This window comes from Macaca thibetana, chromosome 10 (genome assembly GCF_024542745.1).
Source record: "Macaca thibetana thibetana isolate TM-01 chromosome 10, ASM2454274v1, whole genome shotgun sequence".
Classification (NCBI taxonomy): Eukaryota; Metazoa; Chordata; class Mammalia; order Primates; family Cercopithecidae; genus Macaca; species Macaca thibetana.
The window spans coordinates 64701875-64724724 of NC_065587.1; the positions used below are offsets into that span (position 1 = coordinate 64701875).

General features: G+C 45.8%; 2 protein-coding genes across 3 annotated transcripts in view; one reads left to right on the plus strand and one right to left on the minus strand.

The window, feature by feature from the left end:
• TRPC4AP (transient receptor potential cation channel subfamily C member 4 associated protein) overlaps nt 1-22850 on the plus strand; it is a 283763-nt gene that overhangs the window by 31576 nt on the left and 229337 nt on the right. The gene's annotated exons all lie outside the window — the stretch shown is intronic.
• Nucleotides 1-22850, minus strand: part of MMP24 (matrix metallopeptidase 24) — a 52825-nt gene that overhangs the window by 25028 nt on the left and 4947 nt on the right. The window contains exons 1-2 of one of the 2 annotated variants that reach the window (XM_050807092.1): nt 8528-8686; nt 4911-5059 (exon numbers count right to left, since the gene is read on the minus strand). In XM_050807092.1, coding sequence (XP_050663049.1) covers nt 4911-5059; nt 8528-8680 — 302 coding nt within the window. In that variant the 5' untranslated portion in view covers nt 8681-8686. Of the gene's footprint in view, nt 1-4910; nt 5060-8527; nt 8687-22850 lie in introns of those variants that run through there. The other variant, XM_050807091.1, reaches the window with a different exon arrangement.

The window sequence follows — 22850 nt, forward strand, 5'->3', positions numbered from 1 at the left end:
GGAGAATCGCTTGAACCTGAGAGGTGGAGGTTGCAGCCAAGATTGTGCCACTGCACTCCAGCCTGGGTGACAGAGAGAGACTCCGTCTCAAAAAAAAAAAAAAAAAGTCAAACTAAAAATAAAAGTCAAACTCTTCATCCTGACCCACAAAGCCCCACATGACCCAGCCCCTGCATACCTGTCCAAGAACATCGTCATCCTTCTCCCCTTATATCCTAAGCTCCAGTCATGGCGACCTTCTTGCTTTTCCTTGAGCATGCTAAGCCTATTCCTATGGCAGGGTCTTTGCATTGCTCTTCCCTCTACTTGCAACACTCTTCTTCTGCATGTGGTTTGTCCCCTTACTTCATTAAGGTCTCTGCTCAAATAGTATCCCTTCACAGAGGACTTCCTCGTCCTCTCTATCTAAAATAGTTTCCCTGGCCCCAACCCACTGCTATCTGCTTATCCTGCTTAATGTTTCTTCACAGGATTTATCACTCGTGAACTTAGATTATGCATTTGCTTTCTTGTTTGTTCTTTGTCTCTTTCCTCAGGTTCTAAGCTCCATAAGGACAGGAGCCTTGCCTGTATCCCCAGGGCTGGCACAGTGCCTGACACAGAAGGGGTTCAATAATTATTGTTGACTGACTGACTGCGTGAATGAATCACAACTATCCAACGGTAGAATGGCATAGCATGAAGACAGCAAATTCTCTTTCACTAGACTTGTTCAAGAAGTGAATAAACAGGCTGGGTGTGGTGGCTCACACCTGTAATCCCAGCACTCTGGGAGGCGGAGGCAGGTGGCTCATCTGAGGTCAGGAGTTTCAGACCAGTCTAGCTAACAAGGTGAAACCCTGTCTCTACTAAAAATACAAAAAAATTAGCTGGGCGTAGTGGCAGATGGCTGTAATCCCAGCTACTCGGGAGGCTGAGGCAGGGGAATTGCTTGAACCCGGGAGGCGGAGGTTGCAGTGAGCTAAGATTGTGCCATTGTGCTCCAGCCTGGGCAAGAAGAGTGAAATGCCGTTACAGAAAAAAAAAAAAAAAGAGGTGGCTAAACAACTGTGGGATGTGGAACATAATTATCTGCAGCACTTATTATATTGTGTTGTGATTTAAAATTTATTGGTCTATTTCCTCTAATAAATGGTAAATTGAGGACAGGAACTATGTCCTATTCATCATTGTGTCCCCAAAAGGTAGCTCAGTGCCTGAAATTACGTAAATCCTGATATCTGTTTGTTACCAGGTGATACGGTTTTGATTTGTGTCCCTGCCTAGATCTCCTGTCGAACTGTAATCCCCAGTGTTGGAGGCCGGGCCTGCTGGGAGGTGATTGGGCTATGCGGGCGGACTTCCCCCTTGCTGTTCTGCTGTTAGCTAGCGAGTGAGTTCTCATGAGATCTGGTTGTTTAACAGTGTGGAGCACCTCCCGCTTCTCCCTCTTCCCCCTGCTCCAGGCATGTGATGACGTGCTTGTTTCCCCTTTGCCTTCTACTATGACTGAAAGTTTCCTGAGGCGTTCCCAGCCATGCTTCCTGTAAAGCCTGTGGAACCCTGAGCCAATTAAACCTCTTTTCTTTATAAATTACCCAGTTTCAGGTATTTATCTTTTTTCTTTTCTTTCTTTCTTTCTTTTTTTTTTTTTTTTTTGAGACAGAATCTCACTCTGTTGCCCAGGCTGGAGTGTAGTGGTGCAATCTTAGCTCACTGCAACCTCTGCCTCCCGAGTTCAAGCAATTCATCTGCCTCAGCCTCCTAAGTAGTAGCTGGGATTACAGGCGTGCACCACCATGCCCGGCTAATTTTTGTATTTTTAGTAGAGACGGGGTTTCACCATGTTGGTCAGGCTGGTCTGGAACTCCTAGCCTCAGGTGATCTGCCCACGTTGGCCTCCCAGAGTGCTGGGATTACAGGTGTGAGCCACTGCACCCAGCACATTCTTTTAAAACGTTTGATTCTTGGCCAGGCACAGTAGCTCACACCTATAATCCTAGCACTTTGGGAAGCTGAGGCAGGAGACTGCTTGAGCCTAGAAGATCATGACCAGCCTGGGCAACATGGCAAAACCCTATCTCTGCTAAAGATACAAAAAATTAGCCAGGCAAGGTGGTACGTGCCTGTAGTCCCAGCTACTAGGGAGGCTGAGGTGGGAGGATCACCTGAGCTTGGAAAGTTGAGGCTACAGTGAGCCAAGATCGCACCACTACACTCCAACCTGGGTGAGGGGAGTGAGACCTTGTCTCAAAATATAAAATAAAATAAAGTTTGATTCTCAAAACGACACTGTGAGGTAACAGAAATTATTATTCCCATTCACAGATGAGGGAAACAATCCACAGATAAATCCAGTACCTTGCAAAACACAGAAATCAGCAAGGCAGGACTGGAACTTAGTTGAATGAAAAAAATGAACTATTAATTAATGCAATTTAACAAAGCTTGGAACTTTTATTTTTTCCTGTCACTGCTAAGCACAAAGTTGAGCTAGAGGAACTATGTTGTTGACCAAATGAATGGGTGAATGAATAAATGTGTGACATTTCCCAAGGTAGACACTCAAACATAGTACTTTAAATGGCTAATCTAGCTTCCTTTCATTAACAGTCCCTGGGAAGAGAACCAAGAACCACCTCTGGCTGAGTTAGACCTGGAAGGCACCTAGGGGAGGAAACAGGCTCAGAGAAAGGCAGCCATTGCCCAAGGTCACAGAGCTGGAGCTGCAACTTGGGGCTCTAAATTCTACCCCGAACACTCCCCAACTCAGGTCTTGGATTAATAAGTGCAACTGGCTTCCTCCTTCCCCTGCTTCCAGAGCACAACACCCCCACCTTCCTACAAGGAGGTGTGGGCAGAACTGAAAGTGGGAAATGCCATCCTTTTCCCTCGGATCGTTCCCTCTGCCTCCTCCTTTCACCATCCACCTGCCACTCTCTGAGCGCTATCCAACAGGCCTGGGGCTTTTTGGAACAGAGTAAAACCCAAGGCCAGGTGGTGCCACAGCAGAGACACCAGTGCTTCTGCCCCAGGATGCACTGCCATGAGGCCTGTGCAAAGCCCTCAAAATAACCTCAGCTTTGAAAGGTGGCTGGGCTCTCTTTAACCAGCCCACTCTGGAGACCACAAGGCCAAGGAGTCCATATCACAGAATAACATCACATCATCACAGGAGAAGAAGTTCACACTCTCATAATCGGAGAATCCTAGGAATAGGAAATGTTCACACAGGATTTTAGGATCCTAAAACCCCAGACTCGTCAAGTTTTAAAAGCTCAGATGCTTAAAATAATGGAATCTAGGCCGGGCATGGTGGCTTACGCCTGTAATCCTAGCATTCTGGGAGGCCGAGGCGGGTGGATCACCTGAGGTCAGGAGTTCGAGACCAGCCTGGCCAACATGATGAAACCCTGTCTCTACTAAAAATACAAAAAAATTTAGCCAGCATGGTGGTACATGCCTGTAATCTCAGCTACTAGGGAGGCTGAGGCAGGATTATCGCTTGAACCCCGGAGGCAGAGGTTGCAGTGAGCTGAGATTGCGCCACTGCCCTCCAGCCTGGGTAACAGATTGAGACTCCATTTCATCAAAAAAAAAAAAAAAAAAAAAAAAAAGTGGAATCTAGAATTTAGAGCCATAATCCAACACTCCCCTTTGCATATGAACACACTGAGACCCAGAGAGATGATTCTGTCCAGGAGTGACTTACGTCAAATTGATCCTTGATCCACAACTGGGTGCATTTCCTGTTCCTCCTCCCACCAACTCCCCTGCATCCTCACCCAGCCCTGCTAGCTCCTTCCACCTGCCTCAGGCTCCCCTCCCTTCCCACCTCCTTAGGAAACTCACTCCTGCTCTTTTCCATGCTTTAATGATGTGAATGGCTTTTCTTAAACAGCTCTCATAGCTTTCTTAAGCAAGTTTAAGCCTGTTCAACTCTCCCCCTTCTTAAACAAACAAAACTTCATCCTCTCTAGCTGCTACCCATTTCTCCCCACCTCCCTGTCAAGCTTCTTGAATGTCTTTCCTCCACTTGCTACCTCTTCTCCTCACCTCCGCTTCTCCCCATTTCAATCTGACTTCATCTCCACCATTCTGCTGAGGTTAACAACAACCTCTTTGTCACTAAACCCAGCAGACAACTTTCAGCCGTGCTTCTGTTGGAGGGCTCTGGAGCGGCTGGCCCCACTGACCACCCCACACCATGTGGCATCATGACAGTGCATCACATCATCACATCAGGCTTCTTCCTCTCTGGCTGCCCCTTCCTGGCTAGCTTTGTGGGGTGCCATCCCCAGCACCTGCCAGTGAATCTTTACATTCTCCTTGAGTGATTTGACCATCCTCATGGCTTTTTTCTACCTCCTAAGTGTTACTACCTCCCAAGTGTCTCCCCAAAACTCATTGTTTCCTTCTGAGCTCTAGACTGGTGTGGCTCGATGACTGTATTTGTCATTAAATGGTGAGCCTCTGGAGGGCCGGATGACAGGCACATGCAGGCACCCAGCAAATGTTTGGTAAATGGAAAAAGTGGAGCCAACTCATTATCATTCAAGCATTTTCTGTATTCTATGAGACATGTACATTGCAGGGAGCTCCAGAGGGTGACCCACAGATAAATTATTTGAGCCAGAGGGGATTTAAGAGCCCATCTACAACCCAATCCCTCGTTGTACTGATAAGGAAACTGAGGTCCAGAAGGGTTAAGCAACTTGTCTCCAAGGTCACATGGAAAGTTAATGGGAGGGCTGGACTCCCATCCCAGCACGTCCCCCACTCACATTGAGATTATTCTCTCCCAGGATGGCACTGCAGGAATAAAAGATAGGAAGGGAGGATGGGCATGGGGTGTACACAGGCCATGAAAAATGTGAACCCAAATGTAAGTCCAGCAAGTTCAAAGGCACAATGTCCTACGCAAATCTTACTCGATCGTTGTCTGATCCAACACACCGGTGACTGGGATCCCGTAAAACTGCTGCATAGTGGAGACTGCTGACTGCAAGGCCTTCCCTGAGTGCAACGCAGATGCCCGTGAATCATAGGGAAGCAGATAGCCATAGGACTTTAACCAGTTCTGAAAGACACATGAAAGAAAAGGATGCATTATGCTGGGAAAGGCTCTGTTCTACCTGGGCAGAGATGTGGCCTTAAAACGAGGGATCATTTGACCCCAGTGACTCCCGGACTTATGCTCTGAGTTCTTCTTCCTTCACTCCACCCTGCAGACACTGTCAAATTAACCTCCAGAAAGCAGCTTTTACTGGCGTCCTCTCCTGCTAGAAACCTTTCATTGGATTTCTATTGGCAACAGAATAAAGACTAAATTTGAATTCAGAGCTTTCCATTGCCCTGCCTCTTTACTCATTTATTCAGTGTTTTCCACTTATATTGGACTAGACATGGAAAAGCACAGCACGGTTAATTCTGTGATACAGAGAGGTATTTTGAAAATGTTCTGCCACCCAGAAACCCACTGTGTCTACTGTCAAAGCCTGACGAAGAACCATGTTGTAGAATATTTGTTGGCAGGAGATTATATACAATATGTATTGCTACCCCCCAGAAAAGCAAGCCACTATAAATAAATATAAATAAAACAATGCATGATCTTATTTAAATATAAATAAATGATGTATGCATAGAAAAAAACCTAGAAAGGCATATATAAAAATTATGTAGGAGGCCGGGCGCGGTGGCTCAAGCCTGTAATCCCAGAACTTTGGGAGGCCGAGACGGGCGGATCACGAGGTCAGGAGATCGAGACCATCCTGGCTAACACGGCGAAACCCCATCTCTACTAAAAATACAAAAAACTAGCTGGGCGAGGTGGCGGGCGCCTGTTGTCCCAGCTACTGGGTGAAGCGGGGGGCTCTGAGGCAATAGAATGGCATAAACCCGGGTGGCGGAGCTTGCAGTGAGTTGAGATCTGGCCACTGCACTCCAGCCTGGGCAACAGAGCCAGACTCCGTCTCAAAAAAAAAATAACGCAAAACAAAAGCCAGGCGCGGTGGCTCAAGCCTGTAATCCCAGCACTTTGGGAGGCCGAGATGGGCAGATCACAAGGTCAGGAGATCAAGACCATCCTGGCTAACACGGTGAAACCCCGTCTTGACTAAAAAATACAAAAAAACTAGCCAGGCGTGGTGGCGGGCGCCTGTAGACCCAGCTACTCGGGCGGCTGAGGCAGGAGAATGGCGTGAACCCGGGAGGCGGAGCTCGCAGTGAGCTGAGATCCGGCCACTGCACTCCAGCCTGGGCGACAGAGCGAGACTCTGTCTCAAAAAAAAAAAAAAAATGTAGGAGAATTCCTGATTTTTAGGAGATACACACTTGAAGTATTGAGGCTGACATAAGGGTGCATAATATCTGTAACTTATTCTTTTTTTGTTTGGCCCAGGTAACAATTGGCTAGCAAATTATTCTTAAATGGGTTCAGAAATATACGTATATGGCCAGGCACGGTGGTTTACGCCTAAAATCCCAGCACTTTGGGAGACCGAGGCTGGAGGATCACCTGAGGTCAGGAGTTCGAGACCAGCTTGGCCAACATGATGAAACCCCATATCTACTAAAAATACAAAAATTGGCCAGTCATGGTGGCGCATGCCTGTAATCCCGGCTACTCAGGAGGCTGAGGCAGGAGAATCGGTTGGACCTGGGAGGCAGAGGCTGCACTGAGCCAAGATTGCACCACTGCCCTCCAACCTGGGTGACAGAGCAAGACTCTGTCTTAAAAAAAAAAAAGAAATATACATATATGTCTATATATATATAAAGAGAGAGACAGAGACAGAAGAGAGACAGATAAAGTAAGTATAGTTAGATGTTAATAGTTTTGGGTGAGGGGCATTCAAGAATTCTTTGTTGGCTGGGTGTGGTGGCTCATGCCTATAATCCCAGTGCTTTGAGAGGCTGAGGTGAAAGGATGGCTTGAAGCCAAGAGTTTGAGACGAGCCTGGGCCACATATCAAGACCCCATCTCTACAAAAAAGTTAAACATTAGCTGTGCATGCTGGTGTGCACCCATGTTCCTAGCTACTTGGGAGGCTGAGGCAGGAGGATCGCTTGAGCCCGGGAGTAAGAGGCTGTAGTGAGCCATGATCATGCCACTGCACTCCAGGCTGGGCGGCAGAGTGAGACCTCATCTCTAAAATAAATAAGTAAATAAATAAATATTTAAAGAAATTGTCCTGTTCTCTAAAATGTTTCTGAAAGTCTGAAATGACATCATAACTTTTTTTTTTTTTTTAATAAAAAAGAATTGACTGAGTATCCTTTGGTTATAGTATCATGAGGCACTTCTTTTTTGTGCTTTCCTGTTTTCTAAGTTTTATGCATGGAGTGATTTTTTTGAAAGAGGAGAAAAACATTAAAAAGGCAAGAGAATCTGAAAGAAGCTTGGGTGAAGGAGCTCAAACAAGCAATGACTCTGAAGGATAGCAAGTAAAGATTATTCCCGGCTGGGCATGGTGGCCCATGCCTGTAATCTCAGCACTTTGGGAGGCCGAGGTGGGTGGATCCCCTGAGGTCAGGAGTTTGAGACCAGCCTGACTGTTGGTGAAACCCCGTCTCTACGAAAATACAAAAATTAGCTGGGCGGGGTGGCGGGCTCCTGTAATCTCCGCTACTCGGGAGGCTGAGGCACGAGAATCGCTTGAACCCAGGAGGCGGAGGTTGCAGTGAGCCGAGATCATGCCATTACACGCCAGCTGGGGCAAAAAGAGCGAAACTCTGTCTCAAAAAGCAAACAAAAAATTATTCCCACCCAAAAGCATGAGGGGATGGAGACCCAGGAACACAAGAGTACCAGGAAATATGTGTGGCATCAGCTGGAAATGAGGAAAACATCCGTGTATTTGTTGAGCCCAGAAGCACTTCCAGGAGCTACATGCTGGGCTCGAATCTAGATAAGCCCGTTTCCCATCCTCAGAGGATTATCCTGAATGCCAAATAAGCCAATGAAGGGAAAAGAGCCTGGGGAAATGGCATTATTCCCCTCCTAGCTATAGCTTTTGTTTCATGTGTCTATATGAACAGGCTAATTATGGATGTGTCTTTTATTATAAGTCAAATGAAACAGTTTTTCATAAGGCAGCCGATCAGAAACTATAAATAAGTTATTATTTGCTTCACCAAAGGTGACTATAACATCTTTACTGCCTTGTGATAAAATCCATCTGATGATACAAACAAAATTGTCAGAATAATAAAGCCTTGAAACATATACAACAAAGTAACAACTTTCTGTCTCTCACAATTGGATCTGAAACATACTTTCCATTCCAAATGATGGCACAGAATATCAATACTTGCAGTTCCCTAAATATTGATTCTCTTTCCTGCCTTTGTATTAATACATGTTCTTCCCTCTGCCTAATATTTTTCTCAGTTTGGCAAAAAAATTTTCATATGTTAAGGTTCAGCCCATAAATTACTACCTCTGGAAGACTTTCCTGACGTGTCAGGCTAAGTTATTTTCTTCCTTTCTATGCTCCCCAAATCCCCTATTATAGATATTATAAGATTGCGCTGGAATCATTACTTTACATATCAGTTTCCTCCTCCTCCTCCTTCTCCTCCTCTTCCTCCTCCTCCCAAAGTGCTGGGACTTTAACCTCCTCAAGGGAAGGGGCCGTAGCTTAATCATCCAGTGCCCAGGACAGTGCTGGACACGGTAGCTGCTCATTATGTGCATTTGACAAGCATTAACTGAGCACTTACTACAGGCTAGGCACCGTGTGAGGCTCTGAAAAAATAAAGATGAATAAGGAACTTAGAGACTGACAAGTAAACCCACAGTAAAAATACAATGCTAAAAAGCAGGTGTGCACAGAGTTCTATGGGAGAACAAAAGAGGGGTGTCTTATCTGTGGTGGGGAGGGGAGCACCACAGAGAAAGGGGAACTCAAGGACAGCTTCCAGGTAGAGATGAGATTTAAGCTAAGCCTTGAAGTATACAGCGTGTGCAATTGCCTGGAAATGTGGGAGAGCATGGCACATTCTGAGCGGATTTTTTTTTCTTTTTTTGAGACAGAGTCTTGCTCTCTTACCCAGGCTGGAGTGCAGTGGCATGATCTCGGCTCACTGCAAACTCCGTCCCCCAGTTCAAGTGATTCTCCTGCCTCAGCCTCCCAAGTAGCTGGGATTACAGGCACATGCCACTACTGTCTGGCTAATTTTTGTATTTTTATTAGAGACGGGGTTTCACCATGTTGGCCAGGCTGGTCTCGAACTCCTGACCTCAAGTGATCTGCCTGCCTTGGCCTCCCAAAGTGCTGGGATTACAGGCGTGAGCCACTGTGCCTGGCCATTTGACTCTTGCTTTTTGAAATCTAGCCATCCTGCCCTCCCATGTGCTCCTGGGACCAAGAGCCAGTTCTTGTGGGTCCTATGGAGGGCAGTTCATCTTTTGCAGTCAAGTCTACTTTCTCTTGGGTGACTTATGGATATGACAGCATCTCCCAGAAGGCTGGGGACACTGCATAGCGCCTGGTGCTGAGTGGATGCGGAGAAATGACGGCTAAATGGAATTACATACTCTTCACCTTCTCACTCAACTTTCTTAGGACCAAACACAATTACTTTCTATTAGACTTTAGCTTGAGGAAAGTACTTTCCCTATAGGAGATTCTGCATACTTTAAGGTATAAGAAAAGGAACACTGGATAACCCAATGCATTTCCCTTTTTGTCTTTCTCCCAGGAACATTTCAGCCAAATTTATAGCTTATGTGTTGAGCATGGGGATGTTTGGAAGTAACAATTACTTTTTTCATCCTTCAACCCCCAAATTTTATGTTTCATCCTTCAAAGACTTACATAAAGACATTATGGTTTTTAAAAAAATTTAATTTTATTTATTTATTTTTTTTGAGATGGAGTCTCACTCGGTTGCCCAGACTGGAGTGCAGTGGTACTATCTCGGCTCACTGCAACCTCTGCCTCCCAGGTTCAAGCGATTCTCCTGTCTCAGCCTCCCAAGTAGCTGGGATTACAGGCATGTGCCACCATGCCCAGGTAATTTTTGTATTTTTAATAGCGACAGGGTTTCACCATTTTGGCCAGGCTGGTCTTGGACTCCTGAGCTCAGGTGATCCACCCACCTTGGCCTCCCTAAGTGCTGGGATTACAGGCGTAGAGCCACAAGACATTATGTTTTAATCTGTAAGCTGCCTCAAGACATCCCCAAAAGAGGTGTGGTACAAACCTAAGCTATATCCAGTGCCTCCCTATCTGCCAACGGACTCTATTGGTTCTCTAAAAATTTGACTAAGATGAATTACAGCATTTGGGAAGTAGCTAGGGACCTCTGAACAGATAACTGCTGACAAGCCAGTCAGCCAGTGGAGTATTTTTTGAGCATCCACCTTGAAGCTAGCATGGAATTTAAAAATCCTCATTCCTGCTTATGGTAGGAGGTGAGGAACAGGGGGTCTTCTACATAAGCCTGCTCCAGCATTCCAGTGCTCTGGGGACTTAAAAGTAGCTCCTTCTCAGTGAAAAGCTGGCAACCTGGTTTATGCAGCTCCTTTTCTGGGATACTCAAGCAAGGAGCATCTCACAGCCCATCCGGATCCATTACGAACATCACAGAGTCTATCCCGGCCACATCAGGAGTCAGGATCTGTGGACTCAGGTCATAGGCAAATGTCTGGGCCAGAACTAAACACTGGGATGGATCAGACACATGGTGGGGCTAGGCCAGTATTAGTGTATTCTCTAATATTCTCTAGGTTCTGTTTTCCCCAACCAGGTTCTCTGGGTACAATCCTCAGAGCCCACGAGCACATTCCTAGGAGGGGAAAGGGGGTGGGGGCAGTCAAATGACAGCATCTAAACCAGGGAACAGGACATGAGGTTGGACTGGCATTGTGTGTGTGTGTGTGCGTGTGTGTGTGTATATTAGAGGCTAAGGAAGATGGATCAGGGGTCAGACAATTCTAATTCATGCTGCTTAATCCTGTCTCTGCCACTCACTTTCTCTGTGACCCAGACAATCCTCTGACTTCCCTGGGCAGAACTCCTGAGGCTAGAGCAAGGGTACTACATTCCAGTCATAGCAAGTCCAAAGCACTCTCTGCCGTTCACAGTTCCAGGTTCTTTCTGCTGCCTCCAAAGCCCATTCTCTTTAAGCACATTAGCAAACTCCTACTCATCCTTCAAGGTCTAGCTCAAATGTCACCTCCTTTGTTAAACCTTCCTTAGCTCTCCCTGTCAGAGCTAGTGGTTGCTCTCTTTACTCCCGCAGTACTTTGTACACACAACTACCACAATGTATCATACCCAGCTGTGGATATGTCTGTTTTTCCCACTAGATTGAATTCCTGGAGAACAGAGATGGTGTCATATTTATTTTGGTATCTGTTATAGTATTTAGCACAGTGTCTAACACAAGAAATAATCACTGAGTTCACGAATGAGTGAACGGTTGATCTAGGAGGCACTGCCTGGATATCAAGGAAGGGATTTCATCTTGGGAAGATTTAGTAATACACATGAAAGCACCAAGCACAATTCCTGGTATCTATTAGAGGTTTCAAAAAACACTTGCTGAAATTCAAGCTATTGTGGTTTGACTTCCTTGCTTGATGAGGTAATAGGTTCCATTGTTCCATTTGAAAAAAAAAAGAGATAAAATCCACTAAAGGAAAAAAGTCCCATTCACTTTTAGACAGAATGACCTTGCTTTCATCTCTTTACACCTAGATCCATTAATCAATCATCAGCCATGTCAGAAGTCTAACCTTTACAGCTCAGTTAGCCAATTCTTAAGATGTCTGTCACCCTTTAAGTGCGGAAAGAGGTGTAAACCCAGAGGAAAGTGAGAAAAATCTCAGAATGCAAGCAAAGACCAAAATAGCTGGACTGAGCCAAAGACATAGAGATCATAGACAATACGATGTGATTGGTCTGCCGGCCAGAAGGCAGGATTTGGGTACCTGAGAAGCCAAAGCTGAGAAGTCCCGGAGTGGTGGCAGTGAAAAGAGAGAGCAGAGAATACCAAGGAGAACAAAATGTGGACAGAAGAGGGAAGACAGTGGCAGACAGCAGAGGCGGTGGTGAGGTTAGAAGTGGCAATGGGGGTGGCAACAGGCAGATCTCTGGCAGTGCCGATAAGTGCTTCTGGAAACAGAGATGACCGTGGGGAAGGATGGAAAAGGTGGGTCAGTTAAAACAGTGGGGTCTCCAGGGGGCATTCGGGAGCATCACAGCTGAGTGGGAGCCTGAACCAGGACCATACGGGCCTGGAGAAGGAGTGAGGAAAATGATCAGGATTAGGTGTTTGATCAGAAATGAAGGGGCGAGGAGGTATTATCAGAAAGGCCAGAGGTAAAGTCTACAAAAAAGGACCAGGCAGGAAGATATCAAATTTGGAAGCAGGGGCTAGAAGGAGGAAGAAAGAATAAAAGATCCCCATGAAAGAGTTGGGGCAACTGAGGTCATAATCTAGGGTGATGAGGTGAGCAACAGGAAACAGGCATTGGTCTCAACATGCATGGGAGTTTCAAGTCCAGTTCTAGAGGCTTTATATGCAGAGGGACTGTGACAAACTGGAGCTTGACTAAGGGAGCGTGGCCGAAAGAGTAAGGGGACCGGGAACCATGTCCTGGGAGGACAGATGAGGGGTGTTTAGGTTGGAGAAGGGAGACTGTATTAAGGAGAACGGGAGCATAAAGGAGGACATTCTGGTTGGTACAGAGGGCAAGACTAAGACCAGAATGAGAGATTATAGGACAGAGATTTTGACTCATTATAAGAAACAACTTTTTATCATTCTACTATAAAGACACATACACATGTATGTTTATTGCAGCACTATTCACAGTAGCAAAGACTTGGAACCAACCCAAATGCCCATCGATGATAGACTGGATAAAGAAAATGTGGCACATGTACAACATGGAATACTATGCAGCCATAAAAAAGAATGAGTTCATGTCCTTTGCAGGGACATGGATGAAGCTGGAAACCATCATCCTCAGCAAACTAACACAGGAACAGAAAACCAAATACCACATGTTCTCACTCATAAATGGGAGTTGAACAATGAGAACACATGGACACAGGGAGGGGAACATCACACACCGGGGCCTATTGAGGGGTGGGGGCAAAGGGAGGGAGAGCATTAAGACAAATACCTAATGCATGTGGGGCTTAAAATCTAGATGACAGGTTGACAGGCGCAGCAAACCACCATGGCACATGTATACCTATGTAACAAACCTGCACGTTCAGCACATGTATCCCAGAACTTAAAGTAAAACAAATAACAACAATAATAATAATAATAATAAAAGAAATTACAGGCCCTGTGACCCCAAAGATATCCCTGAGTTTAAACACTGTTTTTCAAGGTTTTGTTTACTTTGCTTTGTTTCTTTTTTTTTTTTTTTTGGAGGCTCATAAACAGGTCTATTCCCTGGGGGGCAAAAAAAAAAAAAAAAAAAAAAAAAGAAACAACTTTTTAACATTCAGAGATCTTCCAAGTGTAATAACAATGATACTAACTACCATCTTTAGAATGCCTACTAAGTACCCAGCACAGGCACTCTATTGTGCTAGGCACCCTAGAATGCAACAATTCCATGAGGCAGGAATTATGACCTCCCAATTTACAGATGAGGAAACAGATTCAAAGAGGTTAAGTAATTACAGCTGGCGCTCCATATCCATGGATATCTTGCGGATATGGCAGGCTATAAGGGACTTGAGCATCCACGGATTTTGGTATCTGAGAGGGTCCAGGAAGCAACCCCTTGTGGGTATCAAGGGATGATTGTATCCAGGGCCCTAAAGCTAAGAAATGGCAGAATTCAGGCATATTCCATATGGCCAGAGTGTTGGACAGGCAGCCCTTCCCCCTTCCAGGACCTCCTAAACCTCGCACTCCTTGAGTGCAATGCCTTATCTCAGACAATAGTGAGCTCAATACGCTGGTGCTATGTCAGGGTATGGGACCATCAGCTACCCAGTTGTCCAAACCGGCAGCCTCATAGGACCCACGACTCTTCCCTCTCCTTCACTGCCCACATCCCAATTTCTTTTTGTTTGTTTGTTTTGAGACAGGGTCTCGCTCTCAGCCATGGCTCACTGCAGCCTTGAACTTCTGGGCTCAAGTGATCCTCCCACATCAGCCTCCTGAGTAGCTGGGACTACAGGCGTTTGCCACCATGCCTGGCTAATTTTTCTTTTTAAATATTTTGTAGAGACGAAGCCTCGCTGTGTTGCTAGGGCTGGTCTTGAACTCCTAGGCTTAAGTGATACACCTGCCTTGGCCTCACAAAGTGCTGGGATTACAGGCGTGAGCCACAGCACTCTAGTCTTTTACCAAATAACTGTTGGTCCTACCTCCTAAACATCGAATGTTTATTTCTGTCCCTTCATTCAATAAATATTTATTGAGGACCTACTATGTACCAGGTACTGTGTGCTAGGGCTAAAAGAGCAAACAAAAACATTCTAGTCCCAGCCTGGCCAACATAGCAAGATACCTCTCTACAAAAAAAAATTGAAAAATGGCCAGGCATGGTGGCTCACGCCTGTAATTCCAGCACTTTGGGAGGCCGAGGTGGGCAGATCATGAGGTCAAGAGATCGAGACCATCCTGGCCAACATGGTGAAACCCCGTCTCTACTAGAAATACAAAAATTAGCCGGGCATGGTGGCGTGCGCCTGTAATCCTAGCTACTCGGGAGGCTGAGGCAGGAGAATCGCTTGACCCTGGGAGGCGGAGGTTGCAGTGAGCCAAGATCACACCACAGCACTCCAGCCTGGCGACAGAGCAAGACTCTGTCTCAAAAAAAAAAAAAAGAAAAAAGAAAAAAAGAAAAAATTAGCCAGGCGTGGTGACACACCCCTGTAGTCCTAGCTACTCTGGAGACTCTGGCAGGAAGATCCTTGAGCCCAGGAGTTGGAAGCTGCAGTGGGCTGTGGGCGACAGAATGAGACCGTGTCTAAAACAGAAACAAAAACAAAAAGCCAAAACACCTTTCTAGTTACTTTCTAGTAGTTACGATCTAGTGGAAGAAACATGTGGGAATAAGTGCTGTGAAGATAGAGCAGGTTGGAGAGATGGAGAGTGATGGGACAGCTGTTTATGGAGGGTGATCAGGGACAATCTCTTTGAGCAGGTGACATTTAAGCAAGAGATCTGAAGGAAGTGAGGGAGTGGACCCTGTGGCTACTAGGAAAGAATGTTCCAGGATGGGGGAACAGTAAGTGTGAATGCCCTGAGGTAGCTTTAAGAGCTTTCCATCTCTGCAGTCAACAGCCTTTATGATGTGGTCCCTGACTCCCTCTGCAACCCCTTTTATCTTTCCCCACCTAGTGCTCTGTGTTCCAGTGAGTTCCAGTTCTCCCGGCCGTTACACGTATTGTTCCTTCTGTTCAGTTCACTCTTCCTTCCTCTCTCTTTGGGGAGTCTTGAACCCTTACATCTATTTCAGAAGGTCCTTGTACATCCCTGTCAGTCCCCCATCTGTTTCCTTATCGCAATTCTTATCACACTGTATTGTAACCACATGTTGAATTATCTGTCTCTTCCTTTTGACTCTAAAATGCATATATGTCCTCCTCATCATTGTCACCCTAACAGCTAGCACAGGGCCTGCCATAACCATGACAAAATGGACATGTTCGGTGTCACTTATAATTGACTACGTTACCATTTAGAAACATCTATTAGCACTGGCTCAGTAGCCAGCAGCTTCTGCTCTCTGTGCCTTGCTCTGCTGTTATCTCTGGGTCCCTCACCTTGCCCATCTCCTTGGTCAATCCTAACTTGAGCAAATGGTCCACAGCAGCTTCAACCCCCCACACTAAGATACTATTGTATCACTGTATACAGGCATGAATGGTGGCCTAAGATCATTCTTCCTCATCCATTGCTATATTGGCTTAATGCTTACAACTGGGTTTTTTTCCTCAGTTTCTTTTTCTTTTTTTTTCTTTTCTTTTTTTTTTTTTTTTTTTTTTTTTTTTGAGACGGAGCCTTGCTCAGTCACCCAGGCTGGAGTGCAGTGGTGCGATCTCGGCTCACTGCAAGCTCCGCCTCCCGGGTTCACGCCATTCTCCTGCCTCAGCCTCCTGAGTAGCTGGGACTATAGGCACCTGCCACCACGCCCGGCTAATTTTTTGTATTTTTAGTAGAGATGGGGTTTCACGGTGTTAGCCAGGATGGTCTCGAACTCCTGACCTCGTGATCCGCCCGCCTCGGCCTCCCAAAGTGCTGGGATTACAGGCGTGAGCCACTGCGCCCGGCCTTTTTCCTCAGTTTCTTTCTCTGGCATTCAAGTTCTAAGCTGAGACTGCTATGACCCTAATCTATTTTTCAGGGTCTCAGATTCCCTGCCTAGTTCTTAGACAGCCTCCTCCAGAGAGTTTGACTGTATTCTCAATACACCTGGGAGCTGAATGGGGTCCTAGCTAAAAAGACAGCTCACTTGGGACCAAGATGCTACCACATACCAAATATTACCTAACTTTTCTCTTTCCAGCTGAGTGCCCCTGGGCAAATGACCTAACTTCTCTAAGCATCACATTCCTCATCTGTTAAATAGATGTTTAAAGAAGGGTTGTTAGGAGGACTCAATGAGATGATGCACGTGGTAGGTAAAATAATGACCCTTCAAAGACATCCACATCCTAATCCCCAAAACCTGTGAATATGGTACCTTACGTGGTAAAAGAGACTTTTTAGAAATGATTAAGATAAGGATCTTCAGATGGGGGAGATGATCCTGGATTATCCAGGTGGGTCTAATGAAATCACAAGCATCCTTATAAGAGGAAGGCACGGGGGCTTAAGTCAGAGAAGGTGTTGGGAGACATGGGTTATAGCAGTGCTGCTGATGCTAGAAGGGGCCACAAGCCAGGGGATGCGGGCAGTCGCTAGACACTGGAAAAGGCAAGGAAGGGATCCTCTCCTAGAAACTCCAGCAGGAATGCAGCCCTGCCAATAACTTGATTTCAGTCCAGCAAGACCCATTTTGGACTTCTGACCTCTGGAAATGTAAGATAACAAGCCTGTGTTGCTTTAAGAAATAAGTTTGTGGTAATTTGTTACAGTAGCAAGAAGCATTTAGCAGATTCTGGCATGTAGTAAGTGTTCTTACAATGTTATTGTCTATTCCTGCTCCCATACTCCTCGGAGAGAACCCGCTGAAAGGCAGAGACGCTTGGCTCCATTCCCGGCTCCCCCACCAACTTGCTCTTAGTGATTTTTTTTTTTTTTTTTTGAGATGGAGTCTCACTCTGTCACACAGGCTGGAGTGCAGTGGTGCGATCTCAGCTCACTGCAACCTCTGCCTTACGGGTTTAAGTGATTCTCCTGCCTCAGTCTCCCGAGTAGTTGGAATTACAGGTACTTGCCACCACGCAGGGCTAATTTTTGTATTTTTAGTTACTAAAAATACAGGGTTTCACCACGTTGGTCAGGCTGGTCTTGAAGTCCTGACTCAGGTGGTTCACTTGACTCGGCCTTCCAAAGTGCTGGGATTACAGGTGTGAGCCACCGTGCCTGGCCCTTGGTGATTTTTAATAAGTCATTTCCCCTCCTTGACCACCACCTTTGGTTATTGCTGCCAGACCACATCACTGGGTCTCTCTGATGACTCCTCAGGGATCAGTCCTATCACTGTGTCAGTTCCCTCCACGTCTTGTCTCACCAAAACCCTGCTTCCTCCTCTACCCATATAAGTGAGGTCCCAGCCTTGCTGCTAAGACCACCTGAGTTATATGACTAATTTGTAAAATTTCATACTGAAGGCATGACCATTCAGGTATCTAGAAAATACACTGGTCAACGATACTCAGCAATCATCTCATTTAACATACTCATTTTGCAGAAGAGAGAAAGAAAACTCCGGGAGGGAAAATGACTCATTCCAAATCACAGAGCAAGCTGGTAAGGAAGCCAGACATGGAGGCAAGCATCTCTGCCTCTCGGAGGGCTTTCTGTCATGCCGCACCCTCTGCACTAGCTCTAGTTTGCCTCCAAATGCTGTCTCTTTTCTTTTTTTTTTTTTCTTCTTCACTTACAGCCAATCTAAAAAGGGCCCTCAGGATCGCCCACAATGCCCAGCTTAGCTTCTTGACAAACACCTTAATGGCGCAGCATTGCCTGTTGGCTGCCATCGGCTCTTGAGTGGGTGGTAAGTGCACTAGCGGGAATTCCCTGGCGCTCTGCAAAATGTCCTTGGCCCACTCCCAGGAGGCCACCACAAGCCAGATGATCACCATACCCGGGGAGGTGGCACATTTGGGGTTTTGGGTCAGCACTGGGATGCCCAAGTTTTGCAGTTCTGGGGAGGCCTCTGCCCACAGTCAGGAGTGTGGCCATGGTCTCATTCGCTCTCTGGAAAAGGAGAGGCCATAGTCTTCCTCGCCCTTTCCAAGGCCCTCCTGCAAATCTGCCGATTTTCTGTCCCCTGAGGCTCGACTTCTTGATGAGTTAAGAAAAGGGAAAAGTGAAGACAAAGACCAGTGGTCAGGTCTCAGTGTTTTTTTAATTTTAATTTTAATTTTGGAGACGTAGTCTCGCTCTTGTCATGCAGGCTGGAGTGCAATGGCACGGCTTTGGCTCACTGCAACCTCAGCCTCTCGGGTTCAAGCGATTCTCCTGCCTCAGCCTCCTAAGTAGCTGGGATTACAGGTGCCCACCACCACGCTCAGCTAATTTTTTGTATTTTTTAGTAAAGATGGGGTTTTCACCATATTGGCCAGGCTGGTCTCGAACTTCTGACCTCAGGTGATCCACCTGCCTCAGTCTAACAAAGTGCTGGGATTACAGATGTGAGCCACCACACCCGGCCTAATTTTTTAAAGACAGGGTTTCACTCTGTGGCCCAGGCTGCAGTGCAGTGGTACAATCTCTGCTCACTGTAGCCTCAACCTCTTGGGCTCAAGCAATCCTCCTGCCTCAGCCTCCCAAGTAGCTGTGACTGTAGGTGTATGTCACCACACCCAGCTAATCTTTGTATTTTTTGTAGAGATGGGGTTTCGCCATGTTGCCCAGGCTGGTCTCAAACTCCTGGGCTCAAGCGATCCTCCCAGCATGGCCTCCCAAAGTGCTAGGATTACAGAAGTGAGCCACCACAGCCAGACCAAGCCTCAGTTTCTTAACTGCAACAGGGAGATGGTTGAACTAAATAAGCTGTAAGTCATGTTAAAAAGTTCCATTATTTTAGCCTAAGTGGACTGACCGTGAAGCTGATCTTCTGGTTCCTCATTGTCAGTCTTAAAGTCCAAATTATTTAGCATGACACTACAACCCTTACAATGTGATGCCAATGTACCTTTCCAGCCCTATCTTCTTTAGTAGAGATGGGCTTCTGCTGTTTCGCTCAGGCTGGAGTGCAGTGGCGCAATCCTAGCTCACTATGACCTCAAACACTTGGTCTCAAGCAATCCTCCAGCCTCAACCTCCTGAGTAGCTGGGATTACAGGCATGAGCCACTATGCCCGGCTCTACCAGCCTCATGTTCTGTCCTGTACCTTCTGCCCTTCATTGCTTACCTCACGTACCCCAACCTCTAGCTATACTGACCTAATTGTGTTGCCTGGACACATCCTGCAGAGTCCTGCCTCTGCCTTTATTTCATTCCCTCTCCCTAGAATTCCTTTCCCACATGTACTCTGACCTCCCCATGGTGTGCTACTTCAAAATGCAACTTGAATGCCACTTCATCAGGGAGGGCTATCTGCCCGGGGTTAAATGGACTTTCTCTGTGCTCCCAATGGTGTTATATGTATCCTCATTTATAGCATATTTTGTATTACATTATAAATAATGGTTTACATGCCTGTAGTCCCCTTTGAACTCATCCTCATGGTAAGTTACAGCCTGGTGGGAGAGATAGGCATGGAAATACTAAACATTTCATTACAGTGGTAATAAGTAGAATGAAAGAGAAGAGCCAGGAGCTACAAAAGTGTGTGGCAGGAGATACAGGCTGTGATATCAGGGATGGCCTCCCTGAGAACATGACATCTCAGCTGACATCTGTGAATGAACAGAAGGCTAGGTGAAGGCTGAGAATGAGCATTCCAGGAAAGACTATCTTACTGAATTCCTGAATGGGAAGGAGCTGGTATATTAGAACAAGAGAAGGAAGGACAGGGTGACTGGAGTCTAGTGACCGATGGGGAGAATGGGTGGTATAAAAAGAAGTCAGAGAGATGGGAAGGACTCAGTCACGCAGGGCCTCATCGGCTTCATTAAACATGTTTTTGTTTTTGTTTTACACAGGGTTTTGTGCTATGGCTCAGGCTTGAGTGCAGTGGTGTGATCTCTGTCCACTGTAGCCTCAGCTTCCTGGGCTCAAGCAATGCTCCTGCCTCAGCCTCCCAAGTAGCTGTGACTATAGGCACATGCCACCACACCCAGCTACTCTGTATTTTTTGTAGAGATGGGGTTTTGCCATGTTGCACAGGCTGGTCTCAAACTCCTGGGCTCAAGCAATCCTTGTGGGTGCCGGGTCCAAGGGAGTTTATAATATTGTTCTTCCAATTTTCATATGCATTTGAAAGTTTTCCATAATAAAACTAAAAAGAAGTGATAGTAGTACAGTAATAATAGTTTAATCTTTGTCCTAAGAGTCATTTTAAGCAAGGTGAGGGTGGGAGTAAGATGATCAGATTTTGGGTTGTTTTAATTTTTTTGTATTATTCAATATTTCAATCATTCAGAAAGGCATAAAATAATAAAATATATATTGGAAAATCACCAGCCAGCTTTGTCAAACATTAGTTTTTGTCATATTGGCTTCAGATATAACTGACTCCTGAGTGGATTGATTGATTAATTGATTGATTGATTTTTGAGACAGAGTCTTGCTTTGGCTGGAGTACAGTAGTTCAATCTCGGCTCACTGTAACCTCCACCTCCCAGGTTCAAGTGATTCTTGTGCCTCAGCCATCCAAGTAGCTGGAACTACAGGCACGTACCACCACGCCTAGCTAATTTTTTTGTATTTTTAATAGAGATAGGGTTTCACCATGTTGGCCAGGCTGGTCTCAAACTCCTGGCCGCAAATGATCTTTATACATACATATGTATAGAGAGGAAGGAGTAAAGAACAACTCCTGACTTTCTGGCCAAGTGCTTTTGGGGCCCTTTATGCCTCCTACGTGTTTGTGGCATAGAATTGAGTCTTTAAATTACTGCTAACAGGCAAAGCCAGGGCTCATGCCTGTAAGCCCTTTGGGAGGCCAAGGTGGGTGGATCACCTGAGCCCTAAAATGAGTACTCACCCGTAAGTTGTGCTAAGAAAGCTTAAAAGCATTCAGGGCAGGAGCCAGCAGCCAGAACAACTCAAGAAGAAGCCCCAGTCCCTCTACTTCCTCAACATGGCTCTAAGCAGGTCGCTCATCTGCTCAGAAACCTTTAATGACTCCCCTCAGCCTTTGGACAAAAGCCAAATGCACAATCTGCTCTCAGCCTCCCTCTCCAGCCTCTTCTCCTTATACACTCTTATTAGAAACAGCAAGTGACTTGATGCTCCAGGCACATCATATTATCCACTATTTCCTAAACATGCCATGCATTTTTGTGGAACCATGGTTCATCTTTTTCATTGTCTGGACGGACCCACTCACCCTTCTCCATCATTCTCCTTCCTCAAAGGTTCATCTCAAGTACCACCTTCTTCCTGAAGCATTCTCTGGCTTCCCCAACCTCAACTGGGGAACCTCATCTCCTCCCTCTTCAGTGCTTCCCTACACCTTGTTAAACCTCTAGCATGCATTCATTTATTCTCCAGAAAAGGTACCGACTTTTGTGTGCCAAGCACTATTCAAAGAAGTTGATGGGAATTAGATAACAAAATTAATTTAAAAATATTTATCACATGTCCAGAATGTATCATTCACTGTGCTAGGTACTGAGGAGATATTGGCTGTGGTTTGTTCTTCCTGTTTTGAGTTCAAACAATACCATACTATAGGGCTAGGCATTTCCTAAGATTAGTCTTTTGGGTACAATGATAATTTACTTTTATTAGTTCTAAAAATACCTCTTTCAAGGACTGGAGTAGGACATACTTGAAAGTAGAAGACTGGCTAAAAGGCTAGAATAATAATCCAGAATGGGAAACTTGCATAGTGGGCAGAGTGCTGAGCCCAAGAATAGAAAACCTAGCTTCTGTTCTTTGCTTTAATTTTTTTTTTTTTCTTTTGAGACGGCGTCTCACTGTTTTGCCCAGGCTGGAGTGAAGTGGCACAGTCTTGGCTCACTGCAACCTCTCCCCCCGGGTTCAAGCAATTCTCCTGCCTCAGCAGCTGGGATTACAGGTGTGCTCAGATAATTTTTGTATTTTTAGTAGAGATGGGGTTTCACCCTGTTGGCCAGGCTGGTCTCAAACTCCTGACCTCAGGTGATCCACCTGCCTCAGCCTCCCAAAGAGCTAGGATTACAGGCGTGAGCCACCATGCCCGGCCTGCTTTAATGTTTATGAGCTATGTATGGGTCCTTAGACATGATGATAGACAATTCACATCATCTTTGAGTCTCCATTTACTCACCTATAAAGTGAGGACAATGTCTTCCTTATCTACCTCATGGTATTGTTGCCAGGACCAAATAGGGCCACATACACAGCATATGGGAAGTGCAAAGCACCTTACAAATATAAGCAGCTATGAAAGTAATATGACACCCCACGGTAAAAATAAGAGAAAATGAATTAAAAATACAGCAGACTAGATCCAGCATATGTAAAGGGAAGAACTTCCTAATAAGGGGGTGTTTTGTTTTTTTTTTTCTCCAGACAAGAATGAAGATATACTGGAGGCCATGATCACAATGAAAGAATATTTTGATTTGGGAATATGTTGGTGCTTCTTAGTAGGTCACCCCCACCCCTCCAG